The 21,095-nt window shown below is 40.5% G+C and overlaps 1 protein-coding gene across 1 annotated transcript; it reads right to left on the bottom strand.

Moving 5' to 3' along the window:
- Positions 1-2,500: 2,500 nt before the first annotated feature.
- Positions 2,501-20,259, bottom strand: LOC138797765 (alcohol dehydrogenase 1-like). Its single transcript, XM_069978369.1, has 9 exons — positions 20,175-20,259; positions 15,887-15,988; positions 13,340-13,481; positions 11,558-11,645; positions 9,364-9,583; positions 7,533-7,793; positions 7,319-7,454; positions 3,741-3,879; positions 2,501-2,829 (listed from the first exon to the last, which is right to left on the bottom strand). The coding sequence occupies exons 1-9, from the start codon at positions 20,190-20,192 to the stop codon at positions 2,805-2,807; spliced, it is 1,131 nt and encodes a 376-aa protein (XP_069834470.1). The 5' UTR covers positions 20,193-20,259; the 3' UTR covers positions 2,501-2,804.
- Positions 20,260-21,095: the final 836 nt, after the last annotated feature.

The following is a 21,095-nucleotide window of genomic DNA, read 5'->3' as shown; positions in this document are numbered from 1 at the left end:
AATCAGAACCCAGCCTTAACACTAATGGTCACATCCTATGTGGTTGCAGTTGTGTCTATTGATTATAAATGTATATACTGATGTACATCTGGTATGGAAGGCCTCTACGTATGTCACAGTATAGGTACATCATACATCCCCAGCATATCACACACATAATAAAATAATTCGTTTCTGGTGGCCCACTCTATAGGAAACCGTATTCTTCTTCACTTTCCCAGTTGAAAAATGTAGTTATAATTATAATGACACGGCAGAGCGGTCCAGAGATTGTGAAAGCCTTTTTTTGTTTAAAATCTGTCCAAACATTTCAATTAAAGAAAATCTGTAGAAAATTTGTAGAACAAAGAACAGAACACATAAGCTGACATAGAAGCAGTCTTCTTTTCATATTTCTTCTTTCATCAAGATCTAGTGATTAGACTTTTATATTTTATGCCAAGAAACAAAATGTTCTTTCAGAAGTGTAACATTTTTTACACGTTGGACCCCTTATTGGTTTTTTCCTTCTTTATACAATTCTAATTTTACAAATTATGCGATAAATGTTAAAAGACCCTTTGGCGCCTAATAAAAAAAAAAAAAAACACAACCATAGTTTTCATGCCTAGCCCCACTCATGAGTCCGTCTTTGTTAAAACTTCCCGCCGTTTGCGGGAAGTCTATTTCAGTAAACTGAACAGAGTTTAAAGCAACTCTGTATTGGCACTTTGCCGCCCCTGAACCGCCAGCACTCCATTGTAGAGGTACTCACGCCATTCCTGGTTAAGGGGTCGGCCTGCTGCTGGTATTTAGAAGAAAAATGACTTTTATGAATGTGGTGCAGTGGGCAGTCAAACTGGTGTGGCCTAGAGCATCAGTGCACGAGGCCTCTGGCCCCTCTTTTCCCACCTCCATCCAGCCCAGGGGCATTCTGAAAGTGAGGGGAGGTGGGGAGATAGGTGCACAGCCAGTTTGACTGCCTGCTCTGCCGCATTGATACAGGTCATTTTTCTTCTAAATACTGTCACCAGGAGACAGGCCAATCCCCAAACCGGGCACGGCGTTAGGAGCTCTACAACACTGCGTTGGCGGTTACAAGGTGCCAGTACAGAGTCACTTTAACGAGCGATACATCGTTAATAGGGAAACCAAACCCAAGGAAGTATTTTTTTAAATGCAGCTGGGAAATTTTGAGGATGAAAAATACTATAATAGCACTATGACCTTGGTCAGACATACAGTTAATTATATTTAAAGTGGTTGTATGTGATTGTATAACAATATATTTTCCATAAGTTGTGCCTTGTATTGTAGCTCTACCTCCTTCACTTGAATTGAATAGTACTGCAGTACCAGACTTGGACCATGTAGAAGAGTTGTGCTATTTTTAGATAAAATTCCAATTCAATAATAACATGTATATCAGTTTACCAGATGACTCTTTGTTGTTATGGACTCAAGCTGGCATAGTTAAAAAACAAAACAAAAACTATACTATAGTACTATGCTCAATACGGAGGAAACATGTACTCAACCAATCACTGGCCATAGCAGTGACCCTAACGTCTTAAATTTTTATCCTAGCCTAAGCCAATGCATATAACCTCTTTAATAGGCCTACAGAATGTGGTTGCAGAAAGACCTAATTCAAAGACATATGTAACCCGCCTTACAGTTGTTTTGGGGTCCATGGGAAAAGAAGGCCTACTTGTTTCCCTGTAGGTCGAAATCTTGAAATGATCATCTTTTATCCTTACTCAACAGCTTTTTAAACCAATGTGGTTTAAATAACTTATTGGTTCTTCAGGAAATGGCTTATTTTGGCCAACCATAATTTGAAAATGATATGCAAACCGCTATGAACTGCTGTCGGTATACGCATATCTGCCAAATACAGTATGCGATTTGCAAGATTAAATCTTTTCAGCTATTGGTAACTGAAATTTTTTTGGGGATCATTCTGGATTTTGTGCTAATAGATAAAATTCACATTGTCTAATTACCGTATTTTCCGGCGTATGAGATGACTGGGCGTATAATACGACCCCCATCTTTTCCAGTTAAAATATAGAGTTTGGATATACTCGCCGTATAAGAAGACCCCTCCATTCCAACGCACAACAAATAAGAATTAATAAAATAAAAAATCAAACAGCAGCGAGATCTAAGAGGCAGAGAAGGACGTACAGTAATACCGGTAGGATAAAAGGGCGGCCAGACGGGTGAAAGAGGTGTGTTTTCCTGGGCACCGCACAACTCTACTGTATGTCTTTTTTTCCATACTCTTGACGCCTGCAGCTTGCTCTACCCTCAAATGGTTGGCACATACATGCGGCTGTTTTTAAGCTCCTTCCACCATATGCAGCAACTGCAGATTTTCCAGTCCGGTATCAACGTTTTTCAGCACCCGTCCTATAAGACGACACCTGGAGTATAAGACAACCCCTGACTTTTGAGAAGATTTTCCTGGATTAAAAAGTAGTCTTATAAACAGGAAAATACTGTACTTAATCTGGCAGAAGGTGAAGAATCTCATAGAATTGTTTATTACGCTTATGTTTTAATAAAATGTTCAACAGTAGAACTAGAGGAAACAGACAGGTATTAGAAATGTAATACAGAAGATGATGGAATAGAATAAGAATATAAGAGTGGCTTAAGATAAGTTCTGTATATTGTTAGATGGTCATTTTAGATTGATGATTCAATAATTGACAATGGTCGATCGCATGTACTTGTCACATAAGGCGTATAATGGTAAAATTAGGAATATTTATCATAAGAAGGTTATCAATATAACTTGATGGGGCTTGATATGATCTTCATAAAGTCAGCACTGTGCGTATACTGCGGATAAAAAAAAACACAAGTCAGTTCTACTGCGTATCAGAGTATGGCTACATGTTAAGACTGGCTGGGCATCATTGCAAGATAATGGTCAAAGACTATGGGGCAATTATTAGCACAATAGTGGAACAATGTAATAGGTTCCTTAAAGGAGAACTCTGGGAAAAGCTATTTTTTAACAAGTGTTTTGGAGGGGGAAGATAAAACAAATAACATGCTATTACTTCCCGGCTTCATCGCTGGTGCCCGCATACTGCCACTCTGGTCCCCGGGTGCTTCCTGGTCCTAACGTGTACGGTCCACTCAACCAGTCATCAGCCGTAGCAAGGTCCAGATGCTGGCTGGCTCAGAGGGCCGCACATTTCACAACCTGGGTCCCTGCTTAGACTAGGAAGCGGCCGGGGACCAGAGTGGCGGTATTTGGGCACCAGCACTGGAGCGGGGGAGGTAAGAACATGTTATTTCTTTTATCCTCCCCCTCCCCAGCACTTACCAAAAAAATGGATTTGCCCGGACTTCTTCTTTAAACTGCCGCTGGGCTACTTAATTGTTGCTCAAAACAAAATTGTAATAAGGAAAAAAAGCACAATATTTCACAGTATCTGGACATCACAACTGCATGCTGGAGACCTAAGGCTATGTTCACACTTTGTAAAACTACGGCCGTAGTTCTCGCCGCAGAACTACGGCTGTAGTTTTGAGGGGTGGAACATAGCCTTATTTTCAATAGGATCCCGGCCGGAGCGTACACACATTGTATACACTCCGTCCGGGATCCCATGCGGCGCCGGAACAAAACTGACATGTCAGTTTCCTGCGGTCGGAATTCGGGTGTTCACGTAGTGTGAACATAGCCTAAAGCTGCTATTTTGAACCTGTAGTGCTTAATTCAAAGTGTAGAATTTACAAACCTCTCTCCCTTGCACAAAAGCCGGAATCCTTCATTTATCTTTTGGAATGGTAATTTATGTGTTATAAGCAAATCCAAATTAAATTTCTTATTCATACAATCAGACACAAGTTGTGGTACATGATCTTTACTCTTCCAACCTGTAAAAAAACAGATATATGTTTTAAGGTACTGATGCTACTTTTTATCTCATCCTATTCTTTAGATTTTTAAAACTTATCCTACATACTTAAAGGAGAAATATGACCATTTTATTTTTTTGTAATATAATGGAAGTCAATGGAAAAACTGATTACAATGGATGCACACAAATGTATCCGTTTTTCCACCCTTAAAAAAAAAAAGGATGAGAAAAAAAGATGGATTGCAAAAACATAGTGTGAATCCAGCCTAGGCCTAAGTGTTTGGCTCCTAAGTAATGCTCTAGTAGTAGGTACTGTTTTGAGGATTTCCTTAGTATTTCACAGATGAGATAATTATAGTCAACAAAGTAAATCTGGCAAAACAAGATTTGCTGCGACTCATGCTGTCTATTTGCTTCGCTCTGCAAAGCACATTCACAATGATTTGTTAAGGAATTTTGCAAAAAAACTAAATGGCAGCTGCATGTCTGGAACGTCACTGGGTGGGAGAGAGGGATTAACCATAATTCCTACTGCCCGTCCAATCAGCTGCAGGCCCCTCTGTGATGTCAGCTCCTCCCCCTCTATATATGGAGGTTCGGTAACGGAGGTGGCCAGTTGGCTGTGTGTGGAGGAGAGAGCAGGATGCCAGCAGCCAGTTACACCAGAGCAGGGAGAGACTAACAGAGCGATATAGGGACAGAGAGGAGAGGAATGATGGAAATTGGATGATTGAATGGCTGATTGACATTTTTTTTAATATTGTGATTTTCAAATTTTTTTTTACAACAACATGCTATAACAAATTCTCCCTTCTGTAATAGTCCCAGTATTGTAGCTACTATAGTTTTGGTTGTTTTAATACAATTCGTTAACATTGGATTCACAAATATTAACAAATTTAACCAAAAATTCGCAAAGCTTGCAAAACGAATTTCTGGCTGCTTTGCACATCTCTAATACTCAGTGCATCAGGAACACTTGTTCTTTGTATGAGATAACCTTAAAACCCTTAGGGTACAAACCCACTTGACGTATTTGCTGCGTGAATCAGTCTTAAAAATAAGCAGGCAAAACGCAGGTTGGCTTTATACAATTGTTCTGTGTTAAAATACGCAATTGCGTATTTTTGAAGCGTGAAGCTACATGCGTTTTTCGCACAGGTTGTTAACAACTGATGCTTTGCTAACAACAAGCTTCACGCTTCAAAAATACGCAATTGCGTATTTTAACGCAGAACAATTGTATAAAGCCAACCTGCGTTTTGCCTGCTTATTTTTAAGACTGATTCATGCAGCAAAAACGTCAAGTGGGTTTGTACCCTTAAAGTGCACTGTTGAAAACTAATGCAAAGCAAACGTGAAGGAGTTGCCCTGAAAATTCTAGAGAAATCCCTAAGCATATTTTTTATGCTTGAAACATAAAGCAGTGATCTCATTGATTGAAAATAGGATTGGGCTACCTAAAGAGCTCTTAGTTACTATCTGTAAATGGTCACTGTTCCCAGAGATTGGTGCTTATAAACAAAGCTTTCACAAGACAAGATTAGTTACATGGCCAGGCCAAACAAACAATCACTAGATTGTTTGTGTAGGCCGTTTCTTCTATCAATTGTCAGCCACACAGAATGGCCTGATCAGCTGACAAACAAATATTTGCAGAGCATGTGACATCCTCCACCATGCTTGTGGAGTAGGCCAAGTGACATGCATGACCATATCATAGACAGGATTGCTGTCATAGGATCTGAAATCATAGGATTTTCTAACAAACCCCAATGAAAGTCTCAGGAGCAAAGATAATTGTGTGTTTGCACATTCAGGTTTTTAATTACAATTAATTAATTTAATTGCATTTATAACCTGTTAATGGCTCTGGCTTCAATAATTGGAATTAAAAACCTGACTATGTGAACGCACACGGGTAAAAGAGTATAAAAGTTATAGTGTTTAGACTACAAACTTCTTATTAACCAGAATTAAACCACCGGTAAAATGATTCATTAAACAGGTGTCCAGCAGACTATATAAAAGGATGTTACTTAACAAAGAAAAGCCCTTCCCATTTCATGCCGTGAGCAAGAAAGAGAAGAGAAATGCCACTAGACCTGTGAAAATATATATTTTTTACACAAGTAAGGTAAAGGCTACAAGAAGATCAGCAAGCCTTTACTTATCAGTCAGAATAATGTAGGAAAAGTAATGCAAAAAAAATTAAAGGGGTACTCCGGCAGGGGGGGGCATTTTTTTCCTGGGACCGGGGAGGAGGTGGCTGAGGGAAACAATGTCCGATCACCTCCCCGGTTCCAGCGGCAGGTCCCTCATCGCGGTGCTCCGGTCCCCGGTTCCCGGCCGCTTCCTGGTGTCTGGCGTGGGCCCAAGACGATACGTCTCAGGTCCGCTCAGCTAGTCAGTGACAGAGGCGGGATCTGAGCGGACTTGAAACGGATGCCGCCTCTGTCACTGACTAGCTGAGCGGACCTGAGACGTATCGTCTTGGGCCCGCGTCAGACACCAGGAAGCGTCCGGGAAACGGGGACCGGAGCGCCGCCTTTAACAAAGATGGAACCCGGAGAACCCCTTTAACAAAGATGGAACTCTAACCATCTTACAGAGATCTTCACGAAAGCTAATACCTAAATAGGGGTTAAAGAAAAATCATAGTTAATAAGGTTGAAAAAAGTCAGGAGTCCATTGAGCTCAACTTACAGAAACACTACTGTATTGATCCAGAGGAAGGCAAAAACCCTTATGAGGCAGACACCTATTGCCCCATCGCTGAAAAAAAAAAAAAAAATCTTCCTGACTTCAAAATGGCAATTGGAATAAATCCCTGTATCAACATCCTATCACATGAAATCTGGTGCTCATAATTTGTAATATAATATTTTTCAAGAAAAGCATTAAGGCCTCCCTTAAATTTGTTTACTTACCATGCAAGTTGGCTGTGCAGTGAGCTAAAGGAGCAGAAAGCCAAGCTATGGTGAGAGTTTTCCATGGAACAATAGAGTGCACACTGCAGAGCAGGGGTCCGTAGCAAACTTTTGATTGGGCCCCCCCTGACCACTAAGTTGTCAAGTGTAGTCATAACTGCATAAATTCAAGCCTTGGTCAGGAGTGCTTGCAGTTAAAGGGACCTTTGCAGAAGGCCCACTCTGTCACCAGGTGCTGCGAATGTTGTCAGCTCAGGGGGCCCGGTGTATTGCAGGAGCGGCCGTGGGGCCCCCTGATGCAATGGGCCCTGTAGCAGTTGCTATGCTGCAGAGGAGTGGCATGCATAGGAAATATATCACTTCTGTAGACTAAACACTGCAATTACTTACAGCTACACTCACTTTCCTGTTCTCCTAAAACGTATCAGACGGAGGATAAATCCATTTTACATAATTTATTGAAAGTTGTTTATAACTATATTATTATTATTTTTTTATTTTTTATTTTGCTGCATAATGCATTACCCCCAAATGAAGATCCCTTTAGGGTCCGACCAGTGAGAAGCAGTAATGGATCCAAAGACATCTTGTCGCTTGAAGGAGCTACTCCAACAATCACGGTCGTTCCACAGCCAAAGTGAGAAGAAGACAATGCAGATTCCTAAACAAATTTATAATAAATAAATAAGAAAATAAAAAATAAGTAACATTTACAGGTCCCAATTGGTTTCTTACTAACCATGACTTCAGTATTCCCAATAACCTCAAAGGCATAATCAACTCCATCGTGAGTCATGTCTGCCAAAATTTTTTCAAAAGGACGGTCATAATCTTTGGGGTTGATACATTCAGTGGCTCCGCACTCCATGGCTTTTGCAAATTTATCAGAGTTTATATCAACTGCAATTATCCTGGAAGCTCCTGCTACTTTACATCCAATAATGACCGATAAGCCAACTCCTCCCAAACCAAAAACTGCACAAGTAGAACCGGGTTTAACCTGTGATAAGACAAATACATTGATTTAGCTTCTGCATTGTGTTAAAAGGGTATTCTAAATGGAGACATTAAGGGCACATCGATAAGATCATAGATGCATAGATAGATGCAGACCTGCTATATGAATGAATTGGGAGGTGGCAGCAATGAATGGCTCCATCCATTCAGTTTTATGGGGATTATGGTAACATGCCTAAAATTTGTCATTTCTGTAACATTAGCAGAATAATAGCCCAGAAGTAGAAGTAGTCGCCCAGCCCCCCCCCCCACACACACACACACAGACACTTGCTTTTTCTTAATTTTATAGAGACATAGAAGATTGTCAGCAGAAAAGACCACCTGGTCCATCTAGTCCGCATTTATATTATTGCCATTTTTATTTATTTTTATTACCCCCACATTTTTTATTTTTAGGCTAAGGATTAGGCTGAGTATTTTTGCTCAATATTTTGGTGAGTAGTTTGCAACCAAAACCAGGAGTGGATTGAAACCACAGAAAGGCCATGTTCACACACATTTAAAAATCGAGTGGATTGCCGCCATTTAATGGCAAATAACGGCTTTTATTTCAAAACAATTTCCATTGTGTTTAAATAACGGTAATTGTTTGCCACTTAATGATTGCCATCCACTCAATTTCAACAGTGTGTGATCATAGCCTTTCTGTGGTTTCAATCCACTCCTGGTTTTGATTGCAAAATACTGACCAAAATACTGACCAAAAATACTGCGTGGGAACATAGCCTTACAATGAATACAGAAGAATAAGGATACTAAAATTAGGTAGGAAATTTCTCCTGAGTAAGGTTATGTCCCCACTTCGGGAACATAGTGGGGAATGGCAACTGTCTTGTGATATGGAGAGCCACTAATAATTACCATGATCATTATTCGCAGCTATCTACATAACAAGATGGCCACCTTTGCCCAATATGTTCCTTAAGTGGGAACATAGCCTCAGGAGATACCCCACATGTGGTTATACACTACTTTTTGGACACATGGCAGGGCTTAGAATGTAAGTAGTGCCATTTGTCTTCTCATATTTGTGTTCTCATAATGCCTTTTTTGGCTCTTTATTGGTTTTTTTTTATGGCCATCAATTTGACACTGAAACAAGGTAATTATGGCCATAATTTGCTTCAAATGGCCATGTTTTGGGTTCAAAATAAGGGTCATCCAAAAAACGGCTGAAAAAAAGACGCTGTGGGAACATGGCCTATGTGTAGGTTTTTCTGGAATATTTTTTTGGAAACTACACCTCTCAAGAAATTCATCTGCACATGTACTGAGCATGTTGACCTCACAGGTTTTTAGCCCTGGGCTACCAAAATTTAAATTTAAAAATGTTACTAAAAATGCCGTAGAAAATTGTGGTTTAAGATTATGAACTATGTTTTGGAGACCCAAAAAGGAAAGAGGGCCATTTAGTATTTTAGTACAGAGTTGGCTTGAATTTTTTTTGGGGGGGGTCCATGTCACATTTGTAGATCCCCACAAAAATGGACGTACACTTATGCCCATATGCAGGAATGGGTTAATAATAACAAATACTAAAAACAACTTACTTTTGCAGTATTTACAACTGAGCCATATCCAGTAGAAAATCCACAGCCAATCAAACAGACTTTGTCCAGTGGAGCATCATCATGTATTTTAGCAACCGAAATATCATCCACTACAGTGTATTCAGTAAATGTGCTAGTACCAATGAAGTTGTGAATACCAATACCTTTACAGGTAAATCTACTGGTGTTTTCTGTTATTGCGCCATCAAATTTGCCAAAGCTATTTAAGTAAATGAAACAGAATTTAAATTCTTAAAACAACTTGAGGTTATATTGTACAATGCATTGTCAAAGAAACCAAATAGTATCTTATTTGGCTCTTTGGGGACCCAATTTTTTTTTTTTTTAGGCTATGTTTACACACAGTATTTTTTTTTGAGTATATATAGAATATATAGAGTAATTATAAGTACAGTATAGTGACACTTGAATAGTAGGGAGACACCTGAATAGTCAAAATAATCAATGACCTTTTTTTAGCTCTTTGGGCACCCAATTTTTTTATTTTTAGGCTATGTTTACACACATCATTTTTTGAGTATATATAGAGTATATAGAGTAATTATAAAGTACAGTATAGTGACACCTGAATAGTATGGAGACACGTGAATAGTCAATATAATTGATGAAACTTGTTTGACATGTTCTGTCCTCAGTAAGGCCATGCTGGCTTGTGTCCATCAAGTTAATATTTAGACATTCATATACCCAAGCTAACTGGTCTGAAGTTTCTGGCCTCATCTCATCTTATACAGATCTGCCAGGGGTTGAATAAGGTGATCTAGACCCATTGCCTTAATCAGCATAAAAGGGGCATGCTCCTCTGAAAGACTATGTTCACACAACGTCAAAAAAAAAGAGAAAAGGTGTCTGCAGTTTCTATTTAAAAAGACGTCCGTTTTTGACGCAATTTAAAGGGGTTGTCCAGCGAAAATCTTTTTCTTTTAAGTCAACTGATATCAGAAATTTATAGAGATTTGTAATTTACTTCTATTAAAAAATCTCAAGTCTTCCCATACTTATTATTAGCTGTATGTCCTACAGGAAATGTTTTATTTTCAGTCTGACACAGTGCTCTCTGCTGACATCTCTGGCCAAGACAGGAACTCGGTCTCAGTTTTCTATGAATCCCCATAGAAAACCCTCTCCTGCTCTGGACAGTTCCTGTCTCGGCCAGAGATGTCAGCAGAAAGCTCTGTGTCAGACTGAAAATAAAACAACATTTCCTGCAGGACATACAGCAGCTAATAAGTATGGGAAGATTTGAAAGAAAAAGATTTTCTTTTGACAACCCCTTTAACTGACTGCAATGCAACGCACTGAAGTCAATGGGGTGGCGGACGTCCAATGCACACAGTATATAAAATGATGGACGTTATCTGCCCGGACGTGGAAATAATGATCAGGTAATTTATTTTTAGACGTCTTTTGCAAAGACCGGACGTTATTTTCTAGTTGTTCACACACAGTTTTTCTTTTTTCACCCTCCTTTCTCTGTTTTTACTATTAAATTCAATGGACTTTTCAATTAAAGATACAGGCAAAGGCCAATTAGTAACCCCAAACTAGAATAATGTACAAACAGCTGTTATTGCCGTGATGGGCAGCCAATCCTCAAAATAACAGACGTTGTATAAACATAGCCAAAGACTGGTCTCTGAAAACACCGGAGAGATAGGGAGGGCAGGAGAATGATCATCAGTGGTACTATGCTGATACAGATACAATTAGCTCACACTTTGCTGAACTGAGGTGGCTTTGATTTACCTTTCAAGAACAGGGTGGATCATCTTCAGCAAGCTTGTATCACAACAAGCCCAATGTTCCTGTCTAAAGGTCTCCATACATCTTATTTCAGGTGGAAGTTTACTCGTCAGTATAAAGTGTATGGGGACCTCTCCATACTCCACTGACAGATAATGTCAGAAGAGAAAGGGGTCAGGCATGATGTAATTTCACTGCCTGACCCCTTTGTTCTTAGAGAGATAAGCTGCCACCAGAGCCATCTGGCTGTGGCTTACCCCTCCCCTACCCATAGAGAAGAGAGAGATGTTCAACTAGGAGAGATAACTGTCAGCCAAACACTATGTCGACAGTTATTGAAGATGTATAGCCACCTTAAGAAGATGGTTCTAACCATAAGATTCTGATCTTTAGACATTTTAAGCAACTAATTAGATACATAAATACATACGAAGTTTTATAGCAGAAATTACTCTCTGGATTTAGGCAGCATCTGCATTTTCCACATTGGGGAATAATCAGTGGTATAACTTTGTCTCCTGCAAGAAACGCAAAGTCAGATAAGTTGTGAATACTATAACAATTTTCTATCACACCGAGAAGAAAGAACAGATAATGATAGAACAAGCTAATGCTGCGTTTACATGGAGCGATAATTCGCCCGATCGTTAGTGATGAGTGAATAGTGAAATATTCAAATATTCGATATTCGTACGAATATCGTACGGATATTCGACTAGTCGAATCGAATATTCAATCCCATTAAAGTCTATGGGAACAAGTATTCGATTATTAAAAAACATCTACTCGACCACTTGGAGGAAAAAAAACAAAGCTGAGGGATTTGAACGCTTATCGAATATTTTTCGAATATTCGGTGAACTATTCGATATTATTCGATAGACCGAATACCTTACTATTTGATCGAATATCTATTCGATCGAACAGTATTCGCTCATCACTACCGATCGTACGATTAACGATATTGAAAGAACGATTGTTTCTTTTTAGAACAATTTAGACAGAATGATATATCGTACGGAAAAATCGTTTTGCGATCGCTTAAGCCTATCTTGCACATAAGTAAAATCGGTTAATGACTGTTTACACGGAACGATCTGCAAATTTTTTGCGAACGACAAACAACGATTTAAGAACATGTTGTAAGATCAAAATGAATGATTTCTCGCTCGTCGTTTGATCATTCGCTGCGTTTACATGTACGATTATTGTTCGAATTCGATTGTTATCGTGCAAATTCGAACGATAATCGTTCTGTGTAAACGCAGCATAAAGGGGAACTATCAGAAGGTTAGATTCCCCCGCCCATAGTGCCGGGGATGCTGAAGAGGAAGGTATGTGTCTTAACTTCCTCCTTGGCACCGGTTTTGTGCTGTTATTGTATAGTCTGCTCTAGAACACCCTTGGAGCACTGCTGGCCCGCCCCCTCCATTGATTATCATTAGAAGGAGCGAGAAGGATAATGCAGCAGTGCTCCTAATGGTGCTCCGGAGCGGACTTTACCCCAACTAACAGCGCGGGACCGGCGCTAAGGAGGAAGGTAACACACATACCTTCCTCCTCAGCGTCCCCGGCGCTATAGGGGGCTATCAGCAGGTTAGATTTGTCCTACCTGCTGATAGTTCCCCTTTATTGTTAAGATTTTGTATTTCTGTAAAATGATGTGTTAAAGATGGCTGAAGATATCAGATGGAGTTTGTATGTTTTTCACATTTAAAACTGGAATTTGGATTAGATCAAATGCGGTTGCTTAACCTTATGCTGCTTAAGGCTATGTTCACACAAGGTATATTTTCGTAAAACCACGGCCGTTGTTTTGTTTTGTATTACGAGAATATACATTACATTGCTGTTTATGGGATCCCAGCCGGAGTGTATAAACATAGTATACGCTCCGTCCGGGATCCATAGCGGCGCCGCAAACAACTGACATGTCAGTTTTCTGCGGCCACTATTCAGTGAATAGTGGCCGTAGAAAACCCTGTCAGTGCACACTATGAAGTGAGCGGCTCCAGCCTCAAGCTTCATAGCGTGCTGTGGAGTGTTCTGATGCGGGCGCGCACGGATGCGCCCACATCAGAACTCTGCGGCCATAATTGCAGTAGCGGGTCACGGAACGGCCGGTCTCATACGCTGTGGGAACATAGCCTCATACTGTAACTCATCAAGGCTATATTGAACATAGTATGAAAGGCAAAAACAACAGTCTTACCTGGTTTAATGCCAGTTACACTTGATCCAACACTCTCCACTATCCCAGCACCTTCATGCCCTAATATAATTGGAAATTTTATGTAATCTAACGCCCCACTTAAGACATGTTCATCAGAGCGGCAGATCCCTGTGGCTACAATCTGAAGGAAAAGAAAAGATGTTACTTATGTCTATAAAAAACATTAATTCTAAGGCCATTTACTTTTTCAATTCTATTTTATTTCTATATGATCAATTGTTAGGGTCCTTTTACACCGACCGATCGCAGCCCGATCAATACTGTAAACGAGCGCCGATCCTATTACACAGCCCGATAATCGTTTAGCAAGCGCTGCACGGACATCATTAGCAATGTCTGTGCAGCCTTTGCCCAGACAGTTTACATTACCGGTCCACGTTCCTGGTGTTCTCGTGCACTCTGCTTGCTTCCTGGTCCCACGAGCCGCAGCTTCAAAGCGGTCTGTCTGAGCTGACAGGCTGCTCAGCCAATCACTGGCCACAGTGGTCCCGACACCAGGAACGTGGACAGGTAATGTATTAACTGTTTGTTGAATCGTCAGCCGTCGGCCACGCATTGCTATCAGATGAGTGATGCGTAATCGGCGGACGATGATATCAGCTCAGGGCCTAAAGGAATGATCAGCCATTGATTGTTTAATCGGCTGATTGTTGTCTCTGTTATACGGAGCGATAATCGGCTGAATCGGGTAATAGGGCCCTTACTGTTTCAAGCCCAAAGCCCAAAACTATATTCCTGGGAGATTCTAATGACATGTCTTTTAAATAATTTATAAAAGTCAGACTTAGTCAGCAAGTTATATAGGTTTGTAAATTACTTCTATTTAAAAATATTCCAGTACTTATCAGCTGCTGTATGTCCTGCAGGAAGTGGTGGATTCTTTCTAGTCTGACACAGTGCTCTCTGCTGCCACCTCTTTGTGAGACAGGAACTTTCCAGAACAGAAGCAAATCTCAATAGAAAACCTCTTGTTCTGGGATAATTCCTGTCTAGGACAGAGATGTCCTAGACAGTAACTGTTGATTTGAAAGAAAATGATTTTTGCCGGAGTAGCCCCTTTAATTTTGTATCAGCTGAGCCTATGTTGTATGGTACACGGTGGACAAAAACGTATCCGTTAATATATACTGTGGTCTAATCAAAGTCGTAGTAAAATATTTATTACACTAATGAGTCTGCGCCAATAGCAAATTCAACATGTGTAAGGTTTGATGGTTCAAAGTTCATTGAAGACAAACATGTTTTATTGGGCTAGTGCATGTTTATCTGGGCTAGTGCATGTTTATCTGGGCTAGTGCATGTTTATCTGGCCTAGTGCATGTTTAAAGAACATGAACATGTTAAAAGATCAAAATGAATAATTTCTCAAATGTGATCGTTATTGCGAAAATTCGAATGATAAACGCTCGGTGTAATTGCAGCATAACTTTTCCTGCTTTCATTTTGACATGCAGGATTTTTTTTCTTCTTTGTCCCATTCATTGAATGATGAATGCCTAAATCTCTCTCCTGGCAGCATGCCCACATTGTTTTTCTAATATACCTTATAACCCATTATTTCACTTTAGTTATATGGATGGAGCAACACATTATAATGTATCTATTATATATATATATATCTCTTATGTTTTAGGCTATGTTCACACAACGTATCAGACCGGCTGGGTCACGGACGGTCTGTGCCCGGATCTGTACTATAGTGCCCAGCATCAGCGCTCGCCCGCATTAGAGCTTCCCATAGCGCACTGTGTGAACTGTCAGGGCTTTCTGCGGCCGGAATTCACTGAATTCCGGCCGCAGAAAACTGACATGTCAGTTATTTGCGGCGGCATATGGGATCCCAGCCGGAGCGCATACGATGTGTGTACGCTCCGGTCGGGAACCCATTGAAAGTAAGGCATTATTCCACTGTGGTAAAAGCACGGCCGTATTTGCCAAAGGCCGTAGTTTTACGTAGTGTGAACATAGCCTTAATGTGTATTGATAATGTTGTGTTTCCTTAGCTCCATCTGCATCTGCTCCAAGCTGCAAAATATTGATTTTTATTTTATCTAGGATATGGATAAAATCAATATTTTTTATGTATTCAACAATATTGCTAGTGGCTGAAATCGTGATGAAATAACAAATAAACTTATCAAACATGGAGTAAAGTGAAACTGGCTCAGTTGCCCCTAGCAACCAATCAGATTCCACTTTTCATTCCTCACAGACTCTTTGGAAAATGAAAGGTGGAATCTGATTGGTTGCTAGGGGCAACTGGGCCAGTTTCACTTTACACCATGTTTGATAAATCTCCCCTATAGTCACCAGTTTAATCTCACACTACTTCCAGCATTACTGCCATATGGCTGCAGCTATGTGCATGTAAACCCACATGGTGTCTACAGCCAATCACCGGCCTCAGAGGTCTTGTGACCAATACTACAAAGGCCAGAGGTGATACTGGGGGATTCAACTGGTGCATATATAGTATCTTTATTATTTTATCACGGAAGATCCCTTTAAAAAGTAAACAGACTTTACCTTAATGCGAACTTCATGTTCTTTTGGGGGTGCAACTTCAATATCCTCAATGGTAAGTGGCTTGTTGGGTCCCCAACATACTGCAGCCTTGCATTTTATAATCTACAAAAACAACATGTACCAAAGATGATTTGTTTTGGGAAGGAAGGAAGGAAGGAAGGAAGGGAGGAAGGGAGGAAGGAAGGAAGGAAGGAAGGAAGGGAGGAAGGAAGGAAGGAAGGAAGGGAGGGAGGAAGGGAGGGAGGGAGGGAGGGAGGGAGGGAGGAAGGAAGGAAGGAAGGGAGGGAGGGAGGGAAGAAGGAAGGAAGGAAGGAAGGAAGGGAGGGAGGGAGGGAGGGAGGAAGGAAGGAAGGAAGGAAGGAAGGAAGGAAGGAAGGAAGGGAGGGAAGGAGGGAGGGAGGGAGGAAGGAAGGAAGGAAGGAAGGGTGGGAGGAAGGAAGGAAGGAAGGAAGGAAGGGAGGAAGGAAGGAAGGAAGGAAGGAAGGAAGGAAGGAAGGAAGGAAGGAAGGAAGGAAGGAAGGAAGGAAGGAAGGGAGGAAGGGAGGGAGGGAGGAAGGAAGGAAGGAAGGAACGGTGGGAGGAAGGAAGGAAGGAAGGAAGGGAGGAAGGAAGGAAGATCATACAGTTATCTCTCAAAGCAGATGAGAATTAAGAGTGTATATATATATATATATATATATATATATATATATAGGCTATGTTCACACAACGTAAAAATAAAGAAAAGACAGCCAATTTTGATATTTTAAAAAACGTCCGTTTATGCTGCGATTTAACTGACTGCAATGCATTAAAGTCAATGGAAAGACAGACGTCCAATGCACACGATGCATTGAATAACTGATGTTTTTACCACGGATGTCAAAATAATGAACGTGATCATTATTTTCGGACGTCTTTTGCAAACAGCGGACTTTTTTTTATTAGTTCACACACAGTTTTTCTTTTCTCACCGTTCTTTCTCCGTTTTTACTATTAAATTCAATGGACTTTTCAATTAAGCCGCATCCAAAGGGCAATTAATAACCAAACTAGAATAATGTACCAACAGCTGGGAGGCCAGGCTGCTAAATGACGTCCGTTATTTTAGACTCAAAATGATGGGTGTAATTTTAAACGGAGCTGAAAAAACGTTGTGAGAACATAACCATACACACACATGCACAGATGTAGCCAGGGTTAAAGGGGGTTATCAAGCAAAAACTCTTTTTTTGTTTAAAAATAACTGGTTTCAGTTATATAGGTTTGTAATTTACTTCTGTTTAAAAATATCCCAGTACTTATCAGCTACTATATGTCCTGCAGGAAGTGGTGCATTATTTCCAGTCTGACACAGTGCTCCTCCTCCTGCTGCCTCCTCTGTCCATGGTAGGAACGTTACAGCACAGTAGCAAATCCACATAGAAAATGTTTCCTACTCTGGACAATTACTGACATTGACAGAGGTGGCAGCAGAGAGCACTGTGTCAGACTAGAGAGAATACATAACTTCCTGCAGGACATACAGAAGCTGATAAGTACTGGAAGACTATGATTTTTAAATAGAAGTAAATTACAAATCTGTACAACTTCCTGAAACCCATTGAATTGAAAGAAAAAGATTTTCACTGAATAACCCCTATAACAGGATATGGACTGGCACCAGCGGGAGACCACTGGCAGGTACTGTAGGTACAAGTCTTCATTTCTTTTCTATTTTAAGCTCATGTACTGTATATATATATCTTTTATTCTTTGGACGCCCCTTTTAAACTAAATTAAGATCTCAAGCTGTGCTGAATAATCTCTATATATCTTTATAGTGTTTGGAGTTATACGTTTTCTAATACAGAGCTCCAAATAGTCTACATAGGCATATGAATACATAAAATATGCTGGCTGTCTGCCATCACCACTAGGAGGAGCACTGGAGCTCAATATTGTGTTACTGTTGTGTTCGATGCCCAGCAGAATGTAGTAAGCTGCTGAGCTCTATTTGGTGATTACAAGCAGCTAGCAGGTTCTACACTGAATGATTATTTTGTTAGAGACACCTGCCCTTTTACTACTAGAGCTTTCCTGTATGGAAGAAGACAAGTTACTTTGACATTCAACATAAAATCATGTTACCAAGTTTCAGTGGGATTCCATATTAGAATATGAAAATCAAGTGATCTTCAAACAAGGCATGTGTTGTAAGCTTTCTATTATTATTATTATTATTATTATTATTATTATTATTATTATTGTGCAACAAAGCCAAAGAAATTCTTGGGATTTTATTGCATCAGTACATGCCTTCAGAATAAACAATCATGACATGTCCCATTGTTATTCTCTTCTAGTAACATTGTTCTTAAAGCGAATGTACCATCAGTACATTTGCTTTAAGTTTTGCCCATGGATAGAATGGCACCGGGTCAGGGAAATCGGTGCCGCAGTCCTTTTTTTGAACCGCGGCCGTGTTCCCGCGTACAGCGCCATTTTTTTCCCGGCCGGATGTAAAGCACTACAGGCGGGTCAGCTGGCCCCCAGTGGGAGGAAACCCCCTCCTCTCTATGATGCGGCTCCATTGATTCTAATGGAGCTGCGGCATAGAGGGGCGGGGGTTTCCTACCAATGGGTCTGCTTGTCTCTAGTGCTTCACCCAGGCCAGTGCCCGGGAATAGAACAGCATCGTACACAGGAACCGGACCGCGGCTCAAAAAAAGGACCGTGGCAACAGCTTTCCCATGCAGGCGCCATTCTATCCATGGGCAAAATTTAAAGCGACTGTACTGATGGGTTTTGCTAGGGTTCTGATCAGCATACCCACCATTGACCTTCTAAAGACCTCTATGGCCTCCATGCAAGATCTACTTGTACAGTCTGTGACAGGCTGTACTAGCAGATCACTGATCTAACAGTACACTGCAATGTTATATTATTGCAGTGTAGTATGTACAAAATTAAAGGACAAGTGCCATAAAAAAAACTTTTTCCCAGTAATTGAAGCACATTCCAAAGTTATATAACTCTGTAATGTGCTTCAGTCACCTATCTGCCTCCCTTCCCTGTCTTTTCCCCCCTCCACCCCCCACCAGGAAGTGTCCTGACTCACACAGACCTGATGACTGTCTTCACCGTCACCAAGCTCTTCTCCCAGCTCCTTCTCCTGTTACACTAGCCCCCCCCCCCTCCTCTGCCTTGTCAGGTGACTCAGCTTGCTCAGCTCCCATTGGCTGAACAACTGCAAGCCATCACTTGAGTTACCTGACAAGGAGGGGGAGGCTGGTGTTACAGGGCCTAGAGCAGCCCTCCTGCTGATGACCCATCCTCACAAGAAGGAGCTGCCTGGTGACGGTGACGACAGTAATGAGGTCTGTGTGAGTTAGGACACTTCCTGGTGGGGGGTGGAGGGGGGAAAAGACAGGGAAGGGGGCAGATAGGTAATTGAAGCATATTACAGAGTTATATAACTTTGTAATGTGCTTCAATTACTGGGAAAAAGTTTTTCATGGCACTTGTCCTTTAAAAAAAAATTCTCATACAAGTTCCCTAGTGAGACTATAAGCTGTGTTCACACACTGTCAACATGATGGCCGTTTGGTTGGATGGCCGTCATTCAACGACAAATAACAGCCGTTATTTGTCATTAAATGATGGTCATCCAATAAAATTGGCCATCATTTTGACAGTGTGTGTGTGAACATAGCCTCAAAGTGTAAAAAAAAAAAAAAAAAAGTTTTAAAAGATACAAAAGAAAACCCCTTTGGATTTAAATGACAATTTTCCCTTTTTTTCTTCTTTTTATAGAAAAATGTTCCAAAAAATAAACATATGCAGTATCGCAATGTGTGGAAAAGTTATTAAAATATAATGTGATGGATCCTGCACTGTACATAGTGTAAATGGGGAAATAATGTTCAATGTCAGAAATGCAGATATTTGGTCACATGACCCATAAAAGGGAAGAAAAAGTCCCCCCTAAAATGACAAACATTTTACATAATGGCACAAAAAAATAAGGCTCTGTAGATTAAAAAAAATATATATATAGCTGAATTGTTTTTGTTTTTGTTATTTTTGTTATTATATTTTTCAGTTGCACAACACAAATGTATATATTTGATAGATAAAATAATCACTTTTAGAAGTGGAAGTGGATAAAATAATTAAAAATGAAAATTGGCTTGATTATTATGCTAAAAACCTACACATAATTTAGTAACCTGTCATTACAATCACACCAGAGGGTCTGCTTCAATGTTTCAATGGGGCAGTAGATATTCAGCTTTGCCTATTAGTAAGGAAAAAAATTATTACTTACTTTCCCAGCAGTTGCCATTTTATGTGTCCTTCTCTGCGCAATCTTTACTTACAAGAGAGAAGTTTGGCTAACATTGTGCCTGTTATCAAAGTTTATATTTAAACCACCCATATTCCTGACTCTAACATGGCTACATGCCTAAAACTCCTCCCTGTGAAAACATCAAAGAATTGCAGGTAACGGCTTGTAAACAAATAGTTTCATTCCTATTCCTACTATCTGTAATAAATAACACAGAAAATATTCTATATTATAGTTTTACAGTAAACATGTAGTGGAAGTATCTACTACCCCTTCAGTAAAGTAACATTTTATTGTGTATTTTTTTTTTTTTTACCCCAACTAATCTCAGATTGGCCACAATGTTCTTGAGTTAAGCTTCTTTTTTTTTTTTTTTAACACTTCCCTCTTGAACCTTATGGTGTTATTACACGGGCCGATGGGGGCCCGATAATAACTGTAATGGAGCACCGATCTGATCGGCGCTCGTTTACTGGGCCTATTACACGGCTCAATAATCATTTGATAAGGGCTGCATGGACATCGTTACCGATGTCCTTGCAGACCTTGCTTAAACTGTATACAATAACTTTCCATGCTGCAGGGCTCCTCTTCCACTCTACTTCTCTCCGGGTCCTGCTCGCTACAGCTTCAGAGCGGCTTGTCTTAGCTGACAGGCCGCTCAGCCAATCACTGGCCACAGCGGTCCCTGCCTATGATTGGCTGAGGGGCCTGTCAGCTAAGACAAGCCGCTCTAAAGCTGGAGCGTGCGGGACCCGGGGAGAAGCAGAGCGCAAGAGAGAAGAGTGCTGCAGCATGGACAGGTAATGTATGCACTTTGCATATTGTCAGCCACTGGCCGTGCACCGCTATTACACGCAGCGATGTGTGGTCGGCACCCGACAATTATAGGTCCAAACC

This window comes from Dendropsophus ebraccatus, chromosome 7 (assembly GCF_027789765.1).
Source record: "Dendropsophus ebraccatus isolate aDenEbr1 chromosome 7, aDenEbr1.pat, whole genome shotgun sequence".
Taxonomy (NCBI): Eukaryota; Metazoa; Chordata; class Amphibia; order Anura; family Hylidae; genus Dendropsophus; species Dendropsophus ebraccatus.
Note: the sequence above shows the minus strand (reverse complement) of the source record. Positions and strands in the feature narration are given on the sequence as shown.